Source organism: Xiphophorus maculatus, chromosome 1 (assembly GCF_002775205.1).
Source record: "Xiphophorus maculatus strain JP 163 A chromosome 1, X_maculatus-5.0-male, whole genome shotgun sequence".
Lineage (NCBI taxonomy): Eukaryota > Metazoa > Chordata > Actinopteri > Cyprinodontiformes > Poeciliidae > Xiphophorus > Xiphophorus maculatus.
In genome coordinates, this window is record NC_036443.1 from 25,204,715 (window position 1) to 25,225,071 (window position 20,357).

General features: G+C 40.9%; 1 protein-coding gene across 2 annotated transcripts in view; it reads right to left on the bottom strand.

Moving 5' to 3' along the window:
- Window positions 1-9,066, bottom strand: part of LOC102216568 (nucleolar protein 4-like) — a 42,260-nt gene extending 33,194 nt beyond the window's left edge. The window contains exon 1 of one of the 2 annotated variants that reach the window (XM_023340641.1): window positions 8,624-9,066. In XM_023340641.1, the coding sequence (XP_023196409.1) occupies window positions 8,624-8,965 (342 nt within the window). In that variant the 5' untranslated portion in view covers window positions 8,966-9,066. The remainder of the gene's footprint in view (window positions 1-8,623) is intronic. The other variant, XM_023340644.1, reaches the window with a different exon arrangement.
- Window positions 9,067-20,357: the final 11,291 nt, after the last annotated feature.

Consider the following 20,357-nt stretch of genomic DNA (forward strand, 5'->3'; position numbering starts at 1 on the left):
TGCTTTGTAAATGAAATAAACGATCAGTTTGAGTTCCTGCTATCAAACTGGCACATTTCGCCTCATCCAAACTCAGAGCAGGTCTGGACAACACCAGTGGTAAAAACCAAAATTTATGAAATTCAAACCATAAAAAAATCCATTTCAAACTTTTTCCACCGTTAATGTGACACGAGTCAACTGAAAAATCAAGATTTCAGGCAGAAACAACATAACTAAAAATAAAGACCTGTAAAAGTTTTAAACAAGCACTGATTGTGTTCTACATTTACAAAAATTTAAATAAAGTTGCTAAGAAATAAAACAGGTTTGGCTAAAATCTTTGAAAACCTTTCAGATAAATATATTATGATCTGAAAGTATCAAACTTTTATGCCACGATGTCCAAAGACGTGTTTGGCATATCATTAAAAGAAAACCATACCCATGTGAAACATGTTTGTACCTGACCACTGTAGTGGCCACTTGCATTGTTTTTGTCCCATTTCACATCCTAATAATTCAATATATTTGGACAACATTTGCTATCAGACTAAATACTGAATTTGGCAACCAAACACATGTAACCTCGTATTACTGCTACTTTCACGCTATGTTTTCCACCAACATAATTTGTGTTTCTGTTGAATGGTACAGAATATTTCAAATTGAATGAGAAAAAAGTGAAAATGATAAGTATGAATTTTTCCTAGTCTCAGAAGCTTTGAATTTTAACTGGGTGTGAATCCTTTTGAGAGCCACAGGAGCATTTTACCATGTGTTGCTCCTAATCAGCTCCGCCAGACCAAAAAGAAACAAAGTATAAAAAAATGCAGGACAAAAGCGCCGGAGATCCACTATGCAAAAACAGCATTAATGCAAATGCTGCCGGCTAATAGGGCCAGTATTCTTTTGACTCTGCGGCCCTTCCATAAAAGACAGGCTCTCAGGGGAAATTCGGACTAATTAATCAGATAATAATGACGATGTTCCTCATCCCATCTGACGTGAGGCGCCAACGTTTAGGTGCCTAATTTCCAGGACAAAGATTGGGAACCGCCATTGTGATTTCTAAGCGAGGAGGGGACGTCCCAGGACAAACCTTTGTTTTCGTAAGAAGATGCCATTTTGAATCCAGCACTTGGAAAATCTCCTTTTGTGGCTGAGCTGATAGAATTTTTTTTCAATTGTTAATTCTTAATCATAAGACAATTTATTTTAAATAAAAGATTTGCAAAAGGGGGATTCAGTTGAGTTCTACTTCTGAGCTCAGGCTATTTGCTTTTTTCTCCAACCTATTTCCATTCAATTTACTATTCATTAAAGGCCTTTAGACCCAAAAAATCTGGGAAAAAAAAAAGATCAGTAGAAGACTCAGCTGAACTCATTTTAAACCAAAAGGTGCTCAATTAAGTGCAGATGGAAATCTTCAAATTTCACAGCAAATAAATTCAGTTTATCCCTGGTATTCCTGGGTTAGGGATCAAAGTTCTTTCACAGCAGTAAAATTGCCTCCACAGTCCCTAACCTCTTTTAAAAACGCTTTAATTTGATTGTTTTATTAGTTCAAACACCAAATATACTTTAATAGGCATTAGTACACACAGCGGAAACCATCTTAGCATGACCGCAGAAGCTAATTCGCTACGGTGGACTCCGTTTATTTACGGTTCAGTATTCGCTGATTGGCTCTAGAGCGTAGCTAAGGGATTCATTGGCTACGCTCTTCAGCCAATCAGCGCCATGGACAATGAATGCCGTTCCTGGATTGGCTACTTTGCAAACGTCCGCCAATAGCATGTTAAGTAGCATTGCGCCGCCGCCTAGATATTTTAGCTTCCTAAGCTGCATTCTCTATTGGTTATTTTTTACATATGACCTACCAAATAAATCCACAATTAGGCAGAACTTTCCGTGAATAATTCGGAGTTACGTTCCGAAGAAAAACCTACGAATGCTGAACCGTAAATACACGCAGTCCACTGCAGAAAATTAGCCACTTTACAAGCTAGCCAAGCTAGCGATTAGCTTATGGATGTCTGCCATTTCATTGCAATAGCGTACATCAGATCAGTGATATAAATTATATAATACTGTGGTTTCAAAACCACATAAACTTTAAGTTCTTTTTACAGGATAAAGAATTGGAGTCACCTGAGTTTTCTCTGGCTGTATAGACTGTAGAGTGATACAGTTTTCTGCCCTCCCCTACCTGTTGCTGTGCGCTCTTTCTGTTCAAAGTACATAAACACTTAGTTATGATGTAGAAACTAAAGGACAGCCATATAGAGATCAAAATTAATGATCAGAAGGTAAAATACTGAAAAATACGCTTTTTCCCCTGCACCTTAAATACATCAAAAGAAGCACTCCCTCTATTTTAGCTCTATAAATACATTCCCCAACAATACACATTAACCAGTTCACTTTACCTCTGACTTCACTAAAATTCAGTCAATATGGAAAAGAACAAATAATGTTTGTTTTTGTTTTTATTGTGCTAATTTCACAATGTTGAAAATCTTGTTTACATTTTTGTGTAAATACAACAAAACCAAAATATATTTACTACACGTCATCATTACATCAGAGTTCCACACCAGCTCAAGTGAAGATCATTGTGAAAAAGAAATATGGAAAAATACAAAATAAGTTTAAAAACAACAATTACTGTCATTGCAATCATAAAACGTACTAGGTGTATTTGTCTGACAGCAGCCGTTCAAAAAGTTAATCCAGAGGCTGTCAGGAGTCTGAAAAAGTTCAGGCCCTGTTCCTGCAGCGGCTGTGGGACAGATGCTGAACAGACTGACTCTTCCAGCTCCCGTCACTATCCTTTGCAGGGCATGTCTGCATGAAATACTGCAGCTGAAAGCAGAGTTCCTTCAGATTTCAATACAAAATTCCTCACATTTTTAGATTTTGTTCTGCTTTTTCTAATCAAATTCCAGCTCATTTGAGTACAACACTGTCTTTGGAGCTGATTTAAATTTATTTGAGTCTGAAAGTCTAAAAGACTTGATGCTGAAATTGTCTTTTGACCATTTGCTTTTGAGGCATCTAGATGGACGTAGGTCAACTTTATTTAAAAATCTGTCTCTTACACTACGTACATGCAACTTCTTTTAAGAACAGTTTGTGAATTTTGGTAAATTAGTTTTGTTTGTAAAACTTTCATAAAATTAAAATTGTAATGCTTTAGAACCACAGACACATTCCAACCTGGAATTAAACTTGTCTAAAGACCAAACGGGGAGTGAAACTGACTTTTTTCTTTTTCTTTTTAGGAATAAGTGTGAATTAAGTGAGTTGAAAACCAAAATATTGATGGGCAAAATGCCAGTGATGCAGATTAAAGATAAAGCAGCTCAATTTATCAAAAACAAGAGAGACAGAAACAATAAAACAATAAAACTGATCAACATATCTATCTGCCGCTATCAGCTTGGGGCTGTTTGTTAAACAAACGCATCATTGAAGGTAAACAAACATGTTTCTGTCCGTCAGCTGAGCGGCTGTCGGCCAGTCCAGCGTCAGGCCTGATAACAATACGGGACGCGTTTCTTTATGTGAAGAAATGAAAAACATTTTACAGATTTCAGTTGACATGGCAACAGAAAGCAACAGGAAAATGCACATGGCGTTTAAGTGTTTCCTTTGAAACTGGCTGCACTCGGTGAAAGGCTTGCGTCTGAATGTGGGTGTGTGTGTGTGCGTGTGTATGTGTGTGTGTGTGTGTCTGGTCCCCTCCTCCTCTGTAGCATCCCCTAATCAGGACATAATGAGAGCTAAACGAGGTTGCATCTCCACACCGAGGCCTGCGTGGATTCTCAGAGAAAAAAAAAGCCCAGAGAGAAAGAAAAAATAATATATTTGCGATGCGCTGCGGCCGTCCTGCCCTTTCTGTCCCGCCGCACACTGAAGTCGCCCTTGTGTGTCTCAGCGACGCGCAGAAGAGACCCTCTCTGTCTTCACATCAGCCAGGATCCGTCCCTACCCCCACCCGGCCTCCTGTCATGTCCTGCCCCCATGCAGAAACTTGGCACACCCTGGAAGCAGCTGCAGCGGGGCTTCCAGAGAGCAGAGAGACGCCCCCGGCCCTGCAGCGCTGCGAGCAGCCACCGACCGCTGCGTCTCTCTGTGTGTGTGTGTGTGTGTGGGTCTGTCTGCACGTGTATGTCACTTTTCCACTGGCCCAGGACAGCCTATTTATAAAAGCCACAAACAGAAGCTGAAGCCGGAGTCGTGTTTTCCTGATGCACGAACATGCAAGTAAATTGGTTGATTTGTGGCCTCTGAGTCATCATTAGGAGCAGCTTGTGTTGGCTGATATTTTGTTTGTTGTTTAAATTTCCCAAGTGGAGCTGAGTCAGGGGGAGGCTTCCCCCCCGATGCCTTATGATATTAGCTGCAAAACATGTGCTCTGCCCTCAGTAAACAGCAGAATACGTTTTATTTTGAGAGGACTGAGCTTTTCTCAGCCCGCTACAGTCTGACCCAGCAACGATACGCTCCTCTGCTGTGGTCAACCAGGCTTTAAAGCTGCCGTAACTTTTGTAATGTGTATATATTTCATATATATTTGCTTAAACTGTCACTCAGGTATGAGTATGGTATGAGACAGATAGTCTCTGAAAAAATCAAGCCCCTCTGCTTTCTCACAGTGCTAATTAGAAACAACCAATCAGAGCCGGGGAGCCAGGAGGCGGGGCTTAGAGCTGTCAATCACCCCTTGCTAACACTAGTTAGCATAACCATCAGTGAATGGTTTTTCTGTCACTGAAAGTTGTTTTTCCACCATGAGCACACTGAGTACATGAGTGATTGACAGTGCTAAGACCCGCCTCCTGGCTCTGATAGGTTGATTTTGTTTGAAGCATTAATTTCAATCGTAGGTCAGGGAGGAGGTGGAGGAAATCAATCTTTTCACAAATTATCTGTCTCATATTATACTATCAGAACATGAATAAATATGTTATATATATATGTCATCAAAATACAGATGTGTAGTTTCCTTTTCATAAAAGATATCTGCTGCAGATTTTAAAGGAAAACACTGATATTTAAAACATATGTCTTAAATATCAGTCAGACTTTATTAAAAGTTTGGCTTTGAGCAGACTTTTAGTAATTAACTTTATCTGTTCTTAATTTAACCTCATTTTGAGTAATTATCTACCTAATTTCTGGCAAGAACTCGGACTTGTTTCCATTTACCATTTAGATACCATTTTGTTTAGTTTATCGCTTTAATTAATTAGCTTGTATACCAAGTATTTAAATTAAACATAGATTTTTTCCTTCTTCTTACCTTATGTATTTCTTTTTATTGACTATGATCTCAGTTTTAACGCCTTTATTGTGATTTTATGATCTATTCTCATTAGAGATGAGCCGATCAGCCAAGCAGACTTCTGGCTTTCTTCTGCCTCTAATCGGGCCAGTTTTGTTCTAAGGATGACAGATTACAAGATTTTCTATCGTGTAAACATTTCATCTCCTGCCAGCAGCTCTTCTGATGAGAGCAAAAATGATCTCCACGGTGGTGGCAGCATCATATTTTGTGAGCTGCAAGTGTAACTTCAGAGTGGGAGAATCTGTCAGAAGGACAATTATTAGTCCTATAATAATAATAATAATAATAATAATAATAATAATAATAATAATAATAATAATAATAATAATAATAATAATATACTAATCTATATTATAATACTAATCTGGGCTTTCTGGTAATCCGGCAAGATTGCCTAAAGTCAGCAAAGAGACGGTAAATATTGTACAATATTTATCACTATATTTTCAAAATATAATTGTGATAATGCTAAAACGTTTTTGGCAACAGGTGCAGAGAACAAACAGCACATAATAACTGCATTTAATCATATTTTTAAAGATACTGGCATCTATTTCTCCTCTACTGTGATCAGCAGTGGATAAAATAGGAAAAGTAACCATCCAGACACTACATTTAGTTTTTGGTGCAATGATAAACGGTACAAGTTCCCTAAACGAGACCACAACTGAACTTTTATTGGCCGATGATCTAGTAAAGCATCTCGTCCATAAGGCACATGGTGGTGGTAGCATCATGCTGTGGGGAGGTTTTTCTTCAGCAGGGACAGGGAAGCTGATTATGATTGATGGGAAGATGGACTGAGCTAATTACAAATCAATACTGGAAGAAAATCTGTTCAGAAGTTATGAAATGACGTTGATCAATAGATATTATGAGTTAAATGGTCCAGTCAAAGTCTCAAAACTAAAACACGAATCTGACTGAGCTTGAGCTATTAGTTAAAAATATATTAAATCCCTAGATCACAACTCAAGGCCCGGGTGTCAGATCTCCAGACGTCAAATTACAATCAATCAATTTGATATAAATGTGGTTTTTTGTGATCATGGAAATTCAAGCAACATCAACAGATTCCCGCATTTTTCGCGCTATTATACCTGTGACTTAAACGCAAATTTTCCGCAAAAATGGTCAAAAACATTGGGTTTAAGTGACTGCAACTCCCACCTGTAGGTGGCAGTATTTCTTACTTTAGCCTCAGACTTCATTGTTTTCCAGTTATCGATCACTGATCGATATGGCCAGTTACACAAAGTCACATAGGCGCTAATATTGCTAAACTCCTTTAATGTAATTCTAAATTATAGCACCTCCACATCTGTAATTTTAAAATAAAAAAATCACAAAAACAATCTTAAAATCCTGATAAGTGTGAAAGGATTTTAAATCTTATTTAATTTTAAGAAGCACTTATCAAAACGCAGCTATGTGATAATATTTTTTTACAGTTTGTTAAAAGGTTTGATCAATTAATTCGACTCTTTAAGAACGTTCATAATCTTGAATTGGGTACAAAATAAAAATGAGTTTGAACTCATCTATATGTCCAAATCTTTTTTTGCTATATCTATAAATAATGCAACACTTTAAAATAAAATCCCGAATCTTTTCTGTTTTACTTTACAACTGCTTGTGTCGGTTAACTACTAAAAATCGGGGGGAAATCCGTGGTTTTCAACGTGATAAAATGTGAAAAATGTCAAAATACACATTGATTTTTTTATACATAACATCAATGTGATTGGTCTCTGGTTTATGTATGTATGTCAGGCAGGATTTTAGATCAGGAAAGATAAAAACACAACAACAAAAAGCTAATCAACAACACGTTTGAGGCGCCATCTGCACCTGCACACCTGCCCACAGGGAAACACAATATCCTGCAGAGATTAGAGGAGTTTAGCGAAGGCGGTTGGCCCAAATCTCAATCGTCCATTCACACAGGTAAAACACCTGTGGAGGGGATCAGCGCCGCCGAGCTCGAATCAAACGGCTCTGTCTCTAATCCGGGCCAGTATCCGGTCCGGTTTGTTAACACAAAACGATGGCTGGATCCCCGAAGGCGCCCATATTTAAAATGGTGGTTGTCTGTCGGATGGCACAGCGGCGGCCCCCCTCTCACCCCAAACCACCGGATGACAGTCCGTCAAGAACATGTTTAGCTTTCTTGTGATTTAACCCTTCACGCTCCGCGCAGCCGCACAGCGGGACGGATGTGACCCGACAGGAGCATCACCACCTATCACCAAGTCTGAGCACCAACTGTGGGCGTGGGTCGCTCTCAGTCCCGAGCAGAGCCTTTTGTTCCCCCCCCACACACACACACACACACCATCCCCGCTCTCCATTCACGTGGTCACCAATTTACGCGCAAGAAACCTTTAATAAAAAAAAACATGACGGGACGCGTTTCATGATGTCGGAATGTGGCCCAGATAATAAAATGCGGCAGCGCCAGGCTGTCCTGGGTTGCACACAGGTGTTGCCAGAGCAACGAGTTGCCGAGCCGAGCCGCATCCTGCCCAGGACAATGAGGTGCGGGGTGACAACGCAACGCTGTACACAGCATCACATCCTCTAAAAAAAAAAAAAAAAAAAAAAAAAAAACAACGTCTCATGCGTGACAGTTTGTGGATCACATCGTCGCTTTTTATTAAGCAGATAAATGAAAAATAAAAAACACGAGCTCCGGGTTTGGACGGGACAGCGCGTCACCGGATGAAAGCCAGACGTTTAAAGCGAAATGTTCACAGTCCATAAAGTGGCGTTACAGCCCGTGTAGACACTTGGAGTGCACCCTGGCAGACCCACCGACATGCCGCTGCATCCACGTGCGCGCGCACCACACCGGGCTGCACGAGACACCAGCAGAAATAAACATTTATAATTAAATAATCAATTTTCTCCCTCTCTGAAGCCTGCTGCTGACAGGACTTCAACCTCGCTGGCGCTCATGATGGCCTACCTTTTTCTTTTTTTTCTCTTTTTTGCAATTGCCATCGCCAGGAGGCACCGGCGTTGCTATGGCAGCAAGGGATGAGAGTGGAGAGTGTGCGGGGCTGTTCTGGTTGGGATATGGACAAAGTGGCGATTCATCAGGACCACAAAAGCGACACAAGTTGTCGTTTTTATTCCCCTTTATCGGGTGCGTGGGCACAGCCCGCATCATGGCAACTACTTACAGCGGGACAGTTCGTGACACACACACACACACACTAGCACACGCACACACACGCACACACATGCAACGCAAACATGCACACACACAAAAAAAATACAGTTTACCGTTGACTTGACCGGGACGTAAAGGACGGGCTTCCCCGGCGCTCCCTTCTTGTTGTGCTCCCCCAGAACGTTGGTTCCGACCTGGAAGCCTTTGGACTTCACCCAAAATTTGAATTTGGCGTTGATGTGGCTGTTGTCCACGTACACCCCGTCCGGCTCGTCGTTCTGCAACAGTGTTTGCATGATTTTGTTGTATTTTCGCCGGGTGACGGTCTTTGTCTTGCCGGAGTCCCCGTAAGTTCGGAGACACCAGTCCTGAAATTCTCGGAACATCTCAGCCTCCAGCACGACCGGACTCCGGCTCCTCTTGGGCGCATCCACGCACGCCTTTTTCGTTGCCATCGCTCCCCTCTCTCCTCTCTCTCTCTCCTCTCTCTCTCTCCGTCTGAGCCCGATCAGGCAGCCCAGGCTAATAAAGAGCTGACTTCTTCTGGCTTTTTTTATTCCCCCCACCCCCCCTAAACCCGCGGCTGTCCCGAACCCAGAAGCCTCCCTTCAGGTTCTGGGACGCTTCGTGGTGAAAAGTGACCCGGAGAAGCGGAACACCTGTTTGCAGAGCAGCCGAGCTGTCCCGAACCGCAGCGGTTAAAAAAAAATGTCACTTCCTCATATCATCCGCTGAGGAGCAGAGAGAGAAGAGGAGGGGGGGCTGTCCTACACGCAGAGCGGGTTTCTCCCACCTGTGCGTAAAAAGGCTCCACACACACAAGGGTGGGCTGTGAAGAAGAAGAAGAAGAAAAAAGAGAGAGACCACAGTCCTCTCGCTAAACAACAAAGAACAGAGACAAAAGCGTGGAAACAACCGTCGCTTTCAGTTCCTATCGACCTACTTTCTAACAGCCAACACTATTTTCGGATGCGGCTTGCTCAGCCCTCAGAAAAGCGCCGAAGATGCTCACGCCGTTGCTCCTGCGGGCTCCAGGCTGCAGCCACGTATCCGACCAACATGCGCCACCTGGGACCGTCTCTGCTCCTCACACCTGTTTGAATGGGATCTGCGCTGCGCTGCTGGCGGATCCCCGCTAACACGCAGGAAAGCACACGCAGACCTCTACTATTGGCTAATTTGCAGGAAAAGGCAGCGTTATGGAGGCGCGGAGGAAAATGTCCGATTTCGAGACATGGGCAGGTGGAAGAAATCATCCGGTGAAAAACACTCATTTATGAAAGTGTGGCAGAAGTCATGGTAACATTCACACCACGGTAACTTTATACACATTTTGTCATATTACAACCTCAAACTTAAAGTACTTTTTTATGTGATCGACCAACTCTGAAAATGATGCATAGTTTTAATTTAGCCGCCTTCTGCTGGGTTATATGTCGGCCCTGCACACGCAGAGATGGATTGTTTTTGCCAGTTCCTCCTCTCAGAACAAATCGAGCTCAGTTAGATTGCATTTCCTGCTGGCCTGGGTGCAGCCTATGTTCACTCTGCAGCCTGAACTGACCCAAATCCAGTTTTTTGTCCTTATGCGTCCGGTACCTGGTCTTTTCATGACAATCTGAAAAACACAGGTGAGATTTTTACACATGCGACCCAGCCCACCTGGATATGTGGTTCTAAATCTGAAACTTAATTGATCTTTTCAAATGTCACCTGTGAGGTCAAATTCATCTGACCTGAACGTCATTGATACTCGACAAACGTCACTTTTCTGCATCCAGACACACAAAGCAGGAATAAAAACAACAAACAATTGTGGACAATAATGGCAACAACTTTAAAATCGCAAGATGAGCTCCACTGTTAGCATTCAGGTTTACTTCCTCAAACACTGAACCCGCTTGCTGCTTGTGATGGTCTTGCGTCCTCTCCTGCACATATGGGACACTTTTAGGTTGTTTGCAGTTCGCGTTAGGAGATCACATACAAGTCTCATATATTTGGAAATCCAGAGCCATGCAAAACAAAATAGGATTTCACAAAAAATCGGACCTGAGCATTAAAGGCCTACAGTGATAAACTCTGCGGGGGACGAGATTGTTTATGAACTGGGACAGACTTTAACAGGTCACCATCCCAGGACTCCCAATTTTGGGGACCCAAAGACTTTTTTTTTTGTTTTTTGCATGTTTTTCAAACCTTGCACTTCACGTGAAAGTCATAGGCCGATATCAGATGAGTTGTCTAAAAGGGGTAGTATTATGATCAAATCAACTTTTTAAGCTTGACATTATGTTGTAATCATAAACATACCTGAAGTGTTGCCTTGATTCTTTCATGCATGTTTCAGAAATCCTTTAATCTCCTCTGACAGCCTTTTCCACACAGCTCCTCCAGACTAGCGGCAGCAGCAATTAGCAAACACCTGGTGGATTTGCACATCTGCTGAGCTCATCATATGAACTATTTCTCAGTCCAACGCTCCTCAGAACAGCTTAGTGGAGAAATGTTGAAATGATTGCTGAAGTGGAGTGTCAGAAAGAGTATAGGAGGATTTTAAAGAGACAATTAAAAGCCTTCAAATAGCAAAATCAGATTTCTTTTATGTTATGGTTGAAATATACAGCATTTTTATAAAACCTGATGGTAACATAGTTATTTTATTTGCTATTAAATGGCGCTTTGAGCCTGGAAAACACTTCGTACTGTCCCTTTTATATTTTGGGATTTTTCTGAATACAAACAATATTCAAGTATTTTACAGTTATGAAGTTATGGTAGATTTCTATGGAAGCAACATGGAGCTGTTGAGTGACAGCCATATTAAACCTACCATGCATCAGTTCGTACCTGCTGATATTTATGACTGCAAACGTAATGTAATTTGATTAACAGAATATTTTTTTGCAGTTGATAAGGCACCAAAACTGGCTCCAGCCCAGTTTTTCCTTGTAAATCCACCCCTGTTTGTGCACATCGCTTTTTAAACTATGCAAGATTCTCGATTGAAATTAATTCTGGACTTTGACTGGGCCATTGAAACACATAAATATATATACACTGCTCAAAAAAATAAAGGGAACACTTAAACAACACAATATAACTCCAAGTGAATCAAACTTCTGTGAAATCAAACTGTCCACTTAGGAAGCAACACTGATTGACAATCAATTTCACCTGCTGTTGTGCAAATGGAATAGACAACAGGTGGAAATTATTGGCAATTAGCAAGACACACTCAATAAGGGGGTGGTTCTGCAGTTGGGACCACAGACCACTTATCAGTACCTATGCTGTCTGGCTGATGTTTTGGTCAGTTTTGAATGTTGGTGGTGCTTTCACACTCGTGGTATCATGAGACGGACTCCACAACCCACACAAGTGGCTCAGGTAGTGCAGCTCATCCAGGATGGCACATCAATGCGAGCTGTGGCAAGAAGGTTTGCTGTGTCTGTCAGCGTAGTGTCCAGAGGCTGGAGGCGCTACCAGGAGACAGGCCAGTACACCAGGAGACGTGGAGGAGGCCGTAGGACGGCAACAACCCAGCAGCAGGACCGCTACCTCCGCCTTTGTGCAAGAAGGAACAGGAGGAGCACTGCCAGAGCCCTGCAAAATGACCTCCAGCAGGCCACAAATGTGCATGTGTCTGCACAAACGGTTAGAAACCGACTCCATGAGGATGGTATGAGGGCCCGACGTCCACAGATGGGGGTTGTGCTCACAGCCCAACACCGTGCAGGACGCTTGGCATTTGCCAGAGAACACCAGGATTGGCAAATTCGCCACTGGCGCCTTGTGCTCTTCACAGATGAAAGCAGGTTCACACTGAGCACATGTGACAGAGTCTGGAGACGCCGTGGAGAGCGGTTTACTGCCTGCAACATCCTTCAGCATGACCGGTTTGGCAGTGGGTCAGTAATGGTGTGGGGTGGCATTTCTTTGGAGGGCCGCACAGCCCTCCATGTGCTCACCAGAGGTAGCCTGACTGCCATTAGGTACCGAGGTGAGATCCTCAGACCCCTTGTGAGACCATATGCTGGTGCGGTTGGACCTGGGTTCCTCCTAATGCAGGACAATGCTAGACCTCATGTGGCTGGAGTGTGTCAGCAGTTCCTGCAAGATGAAGGCATTGAAGCTATGGACTGGCCAGCCCGTTCCCCAGACCTGAATCCGATTGAGCACATCTGGGACATCATGTCTCGCTCCATCCACCAACGTCACGTTGCACCACAGACTGTCCAGGAGTTGGCGGATGCTTTAGTCCAGGTCTGGGAGGAGATCCCTCAGGAGACCATCCGCCACCTCATCAGGAGCATGCCCAGGCGTTGTAGGGAGGTCATACAGGCACGTGGAGGCCACACACAATACTGAGCCTCATTTTGACTTGTTTTAAGGACATTACATTAAAGTTGGATCAGCGTGTAGTGTTATTTCACTTTAATTTTGTGTGTGGCTCCAAATCCAGGCCTGCATTGGTTAATAAATTTGATTTCCATTGATGATTTTTGTGTGATTTTGTTGTCAGCACATTCAACTTTGTACATAACAAAGTATTGAATGAGAATATTTCTTTCATTCAGATCTAGGATGTGTTATTTGAGTGTTCCCTTTATTTTTTTGAGCAGTGTGTATATATATTTATCTAAATCATTCCATTATAAGACTGACTGAACGTTTGGAGTCTGAAATCTTTACTAACTGGTTTTATTGCTCAACTATCTTTCTATCAACTCTGATTAAGATTCCCTGCTCCTAAAACTGAAGGAAAACATCCCTTAGCATCAGTCTGCCACCACCATGTCTCACTCTACGATTTTTAAAACCATTTTCATTTTCTATCCATTCTTTAATTCTACACATTTGTGTTAGTTTGTCATATAAAATCCCTGTAAATTACCTGATAAAGGACAAAATGTGTAAGATTTAAAATATTTCTGCAAGACTCTGTGTGGGACAGTTGTTATAAATCAGTATTGTTGATCCTCATGAGGAGTTTACACCTTGATTTATGAATAAAAACCAGCACATATGAGTCGTGAATTATCACCTGTGGAGCTTGTGTCCCAGTCAGAAAGACGAATCAGAGCGGCGTCGTGTGTTTTCTGTTTGTCTCGCATGTTAAAGGCTTCAGCAGCCACTGAGGCGTTTTGCTTTTGCTTCAATGTGTGCAGATGTTTGAGGAAGAAGCAGCACACTTAGAATATCTCATTTTGCTCCCTGTGTGTGTGTGTGTGTGTGTGTGTGCGTGTGCGTGCGTGCGTGTGTGTGTGTGTGTGTGCGTGTGTGTGTGTGTGTGTGTGTGTGTGTGTGTGTGTGTGTGTGTGTGTGTGTGTGTGTGAGCATCATGGGCCCATGCTGGTGGTGGTGACTGCTGCTGTTTCCATGACAGCAGAGCAGCAGTGTCTCCGGCCGTGCAGAGGGTGAGTGGGATGCCCCATCCTCATCGCTCCATCCTGACTCAGACGGCCGCGCGCTGGGCCAAGAAGCCCCACCTCGACTGGGTGATCAGTCGCTCTCCACGCCGTCAGCTGCAAGAAGCACGGAGCTCCAACCTGTTTTTGTGTCTGTCCAACAGACGGATTATATGCGGAAGGGAGCGGAGTGAAGAACGAAGGCCTTTCCATGCTATTTCATTTGATTTCATCATTTGGTTCCATGTTGTCTCTTCACTCAGGACTGGCCTGCATACAAGCTGAACTACAGGCTCCCCAAGCTGCATTGCTGCACCTGCTTTAATCTCAAAGAGTAGCTTTAAGATCCAAATATTCAAGATTTCTTGTTTCACATGCAAGAGCAGTGTAAAAACATCAAATCTTACAGAGTATTTTTAGCCTAGCTTCTAGTGCAAATATCTTGTTACGCTTGAAATAAAACAAAACAAAACTTTTCAGTGAGATGGAGCAGTTTGATTTAAAGCAGCAGCATTTTGAAAAATCAACTTTTTTCAGCTTTACATCATGTTATAATGTCATTCCCTCATCACAAACATATCTGGAAGTGTTGTTTTGTTTTTTTCAGGCATGTTTGAGAAATCCTTTAATCTCCATGACAACCATTCAACTGGGCAAAACAACTGGGTGGACCTAGCTCCGCCTTCGAGACGCAACTCCTCCTCAGAGCTGCAGTTTCTAAGTTTCTAAGCTTTCTCCACACGGAAATCCTTCAGACTAGCCAGCAGCAATTAGCAAATACCTGTTGAAATTCCACATCTACTGAGCTCATTATATGAGCTACGTCTTAGCGTAATGCTAGTAAAAACACGCGACGTTGTGATGGAGTTTCAGAAAGAGCAGGAAGGTTTAAAGAGACAGAGGCCCAATTTCAAGGCGTTAAATTATGAAGTGAAATTTCTAAGTCACATTTTAGCATTTTTATAATAACTGGAAGTAGAATAGTTACTTGATTATGCTATAAAATAGGACTATGTGCCTGGAAAGGCATAATAATGCCCCCTTAGTTCAATAACTTCTTAATATTGACATAAAAGTGGTTATAAGTGCAATAATCTGCCAGTGGAACAACACATTTCCTATATTATAAGTTTATGCATGTGAAACAAAGCTTTAACAGACGAATCCTAAATATCTGGGTTATAATATTGAAAAATGTATTTTTCCAAAAGCAGATTATTTCACTTATAACTAGTACTTATAGCATTATCAAGGAATTATTGACTTAAAGCAAATTCCTGTACCTTGCTGATAAGTTACCTGTAAGTTGGTTGGTTGTCTTATTTCAAGTGTACTAAGATTTTGACACTAGAAACTAGACCAAAATGCTTGGTAAGATTTGATGTTTTTGCAGTGCAGGACACAGATTCTCCTGCTCAAATGACTACTTCCCCAAAAGGTGTTGCAAGAACTTCCTGGTTGCAACTTTTTGAGGAATTTTGAGGTCAAGACATCTGCGAATTTCGTAACACAGAGGGCCGCAACTGTAAAGCTTAAGAACACAACTTTGTTTTTTACATCAGAGAGGCAATTTGTGTGAGATTTTAAATATTACAAGGTAGTAAGTATAGGCAGTGAAATTATCAGGTCTGTAGAAAACAATCTCTCTTAGACCATTTTCTGTCGTTAAAAAGCTGAAATTGTGATAAATCTCCAAGTTGGTTGTTCTGTCTCAGAAAGTACAAGCACTTTAGCAGACATTCAGATTTCTGTGTTGCTTTAATGAATTTAAATTAATCAGTAACTTTTTAAAGAGAGGTTTTATGTCTCCAGTTTATTTGTGCTATCTGTATCTGTTAGTTTGCAGATGTACATGTTTATTTCTAATGTGAAAAGTGATCACAGATTTAGAATCTGAGAGACTCTGCTGAAGTTCCTGTTTTTTTTTTTTGTAACCTGAAAACATGAAGCTAAGCTATAAGTAACACATTGTGGTAACACACTAAGGTTTATTGACCCAGTTTGGGTTAACATGGTACCGTTGGGTTGATGTTATCCAAACTAAATGAAATAAACTGTTTCAAAACGCAGTTTGATTATTTGTGTCAAATTTTATTGCACAGCTGTTTCATGTGAATGTTATGAACTACAAATGTGGTTATTGGGTTGCGACACTGAAATTACTGAGCTAACAAACATCACTGATGATTAATAGAGTTATGAAGGTAGGATGCAGGGCCGTCTCTAGCTTTGTGATGCTGTTCGGGGCCCCTAGTTTATCAAACTGCAATGAAGAGATTCCTAACTCTTTAGTTTGTTCACAAAAATGCCACAACATTTTACAAGCAAAACAAGTTAAAGCTAAAAGTACTTATCTTGAAGTGAATTAAATTGATAAAAAATAACTATAATACAAGTTAAACAGCAACATGTTTTCCTTGCTGACATCTTTATATGTGAATAAAGATTTTATGTCAATAAAATGTGAATTTTATTGACAAAAATTCACAAAAAAACTCTATGCAATGCCAGCATCCGGAATGCTAATGCTATTTAGCATGGTCATTGATGACGGCAGATAAATGGTTTTTCTGTAATGGTAAGTTGTTTCTCCGCCATTAGCACATTGACCGCTGTGTTCACAAAGATGATTGACAGCGCTAAGCCCCTCCTCCTGGCTCTGATTGGTTGTTTTTGGTCTGGTGCATTACTTCAGACGGCAATAGCAGCTCAGGGAGGAGGTGGAGAAGCTTGAGTTTTTCACATATTATCTGTCTTATAACAAACTGTTATGGCATGGTGATAGATTTAACAAATATGTAAAAAAAAAACACTTAAAAAAAAGTTACAAACTGCAGCTTTAAAGCAGAGATCGTTGCCACCATCCGTGCTCCTCAGCTGTTAGTCCTGTGGACAGAAGGGGTCATGCCTCCTCGCTCCTAATGAGCCAAAGATGCCTTAATTATGCTCACAATCTCCCGCTGAGCGCTCTCCGATCCCCATGAGGTGAACTACTTCTGTCCCGGAGGGCCACAGTCGAGACTGTCTCACACTGAGAGACCCCACATGAAAGAATCTAATCCTGTGCTCCAAACAAGCAAGCAGAAATGTGTGTGTTTACACTCATCTGGATTGAGTGGATCACTCTGAGTCGTCTCTGTAAAATTAGCCTGTTTCCAACGTCAATGTTTCACACAGAGATAGTTAAAATAAAACAGACAAGGACACACATTTACGGGCAATTCAGTGTCTATCGCCACCAAACTCAACACTAATGTTTTGAATTCTGGGAGGAAATCAAACCCCCAAAACAATAATTCCTGAATTGATAACTCTGATGAAGGCCACAAACTGACAATGTGTTGATTATGAATCATGTTGGTTTCATGTAGCTTGGAAATAGGTGAAGGTTTGGGCTTTGTCTCCGGTCCTGATAAAACCTGATCTAGTTTTGCCTGAAGAATAATATGAATGGAGGATGGTAGAGGAGCTGAACCAGCGGTGATTTGGAGGTAAAGGGGATCCTTGGGCCTTTAACTGCAAGTTCTTCCTGTTCATAATTGAGTTTTTCAGTTTCCTTCATCGACTAAGGGTGTTTTCACACCTGACAGTCCGGTATAGTCGAGTCATTTGGGGAACAAATTGCAACATTTGTTACATTTTCAGTGTAAAACCAACCAATCCCTTAGAAAAACCTGTTCCCCTTCTCGCCTGTGGGGGCGCTGCACCAAGAACGATCGAAGGTAACGACACAAAAAACCTCTGAGGAAGACCAGCGCAACTTCCTTCTTCATAAAATGTAAACAAAAATGGAGTAGCGTCAGATTTTAGCGGCACGATTTCTCCTTTTTTGTCGGTAAAAGACAACAAGCTATTTCTACCGCTAGCGCTTGTTTTGGTTGTATTTTCCCAGAATGCCCTGCACTATAATCCGCTTCCTGCTTTTGGAGCGGTCCCCGATCCGCTTGCAACGAAATATGCATTCAAACCGCAGCAGACGTCACTTTTTTGGTCGTATCAGAGTAAAATCCACATTTGTCCCCAGACAAACCGGCAAACGAACTTGAGTTGGATGAAAGCGGACTAAACAGGGCTGGTGAGTACAAGTTTAAATGTTTTTGTTCGGTCTTTATTGGCCTTCTGATTAACTAATGACCTGTCCACAGTGTAAGATGGATACCAAGGCCCCTTTGACTCTATTACAGTAATAGTGCAAAAAATGCATGGAGCCACATTTCTCTAAAAGAGAACTGTGGTGAATTACGGAGAGACTAATCTTAAAGGGGCGATATTATGTGCTTTCCAGACACATACCGACATTTTACAGCATTATTGAGTAGCTATGCTACTTTTTATAACAACTTCAGTTGTTATGAAAGGCTTTATATATAAAATATTACTTAAAAGAAATTTTACTTTGTGGTTTATCACCTTGAAATTGGGCCTCTGTCTCTTTAAACTCTTACTAGTTCTAACACTGCCTTCAGGAGGTCATCACAACGTCGCTCCTCCATTAACAGCGTTTTTACTGAGAAATATGCTACAATGAGCTCAACTGATGTGCTGTTCCACCAGCTGTTTGCTAATTGCTACTGACTAGTCTGAAGGAGCAGAGTGGGGAACTTCAGCTCTGAGGAGGAGCTGCGCCTCGAAGGCGGAGCTAGGTCTACCCACAGCTGGCTAGTTGCCATGGAGATTAAAGGACTTCTCAAACCTGGCATGAAAGAATCAAAGAAACACTACAGGTATGTTTTTGAGCAAATAATAATAATAGTAATAATAACGCATTTTATTTGATGTCTTTCAAAACACCCAAAGACACTTTACAATATTAAAAACACAAATTAAAACGGTAAAGAAAATGGCTATAAAGACACAAAACCACGAAATGACTAAAACAAATTAAAGTGAGAAAGCTAACTTGAACAGATGAGTTTTGAGTTGTGTTTAAAGGTTAGAAGAGAATCAAAATAGCATTATGACATGATGTAAAGCTGAAAACAGTTGATTTTACATAACACTGCTCCTTTAAATCTCCTGACAGGGTGCTGGTCTGTGAGGTCTTCAGGCTGCTGCTCTCTTTTCTCTTGACTTCCTCCTCTTCTAGTGAGTAAGTAAATAAACTCTATTCATATAGCATCTTTCACAGGAGGCTAAAAAATACAAAGTGGTTTACAGAAAAAATCCCAAAGGTTAAAAACATTAAGTCAAATATTAATAACAGCGTAAAATCCAGTCTGAATAAATAATTATTTGACTCCTTTCTAAAAGAAACATAGCAGCGCAAAGATGGGAGTAAATCTTTCCAAGATCATGGAGGATTTATTCCCTCTGCCTTAAAATGTGTTGGTGGAACCATTAACACCTTTTGACTGGAAGATCTCCAGAGGGTCAGAGACGGAGGCAGAACCTTGACCCCGCACGGCTCGAATAGAAAAGAGTCGAATTTAAAACTAATTCTGACATATAAAGGGAGTAAAGCTGGAGAAATGTGTCTCTTTAGTGTGTTTGGCCTCGCAGCAGCTTTCTAAACTGAATGGAGACGGTCAAGATCTTTTTTATTCAAACACTTAAAAAAGGTTTTTATGATAGTCGAGACAAAGCAGGAATAATAATCTTAGAAATTTGTCTTCCTTGTGTTCATTTTCTTTGTTTCACGATAGATTTTCACTTCATCTATGACACGACTTAAAATCAAAACCTTTAACAAATATATTTTCTATTTAACTGCAGAATTAACCTGAATAAATTACCGTTTTCCTAAAACCAAAATGACAAACCACCCATTGGGTCAAAGACTACTAATCAGAGATTTTGGTAGAAAGAAAAAAAAAGAAAAATGTATAATTTTATGTGGCAAAATCAAAGTGATGACAACTTCTTTTCAACAAGTGAGTCTGAAATATAAAAGCTCTTCAAGTGAAATGAACCTTGACATTTTCGTGGAAACATTTTCTTTATAATTGAAGTGGTTAGAAATACATTTATGCAAAAAATAAATAAATAAAAGAGAGAAAAAAATCTAAGTATTAACAAGATAAACAAAAGAGTTTTGTTAAAAAAAAAGGTTGTTTATTTTTTGAATATGTATAGAAGCATATACAGCAAGGAGCATAATTTCAAAACTTGTGTTGTACATATTTAATAGAGTGGGTGGAAGTATAAACTCATCAATGTTCCCACTCCTTATCTACATAATGTTACATTTATTGGTAACACTTTATTTGACGGGTTGTGAATAAGACTGTCATGACACCTGTCATAAACATGACATGACATCGTCATAAACATGACATGACACCTGTCATAAACATGACATGACATCGTCATAAACATGACATGACCCTGTCATAAACATGACATGACATCGTCATAAACATGACATGACCCTGTCATAAACATGACATGACATCGTCATAAACATGACATGACATCGTCATAAACATGACATGACACC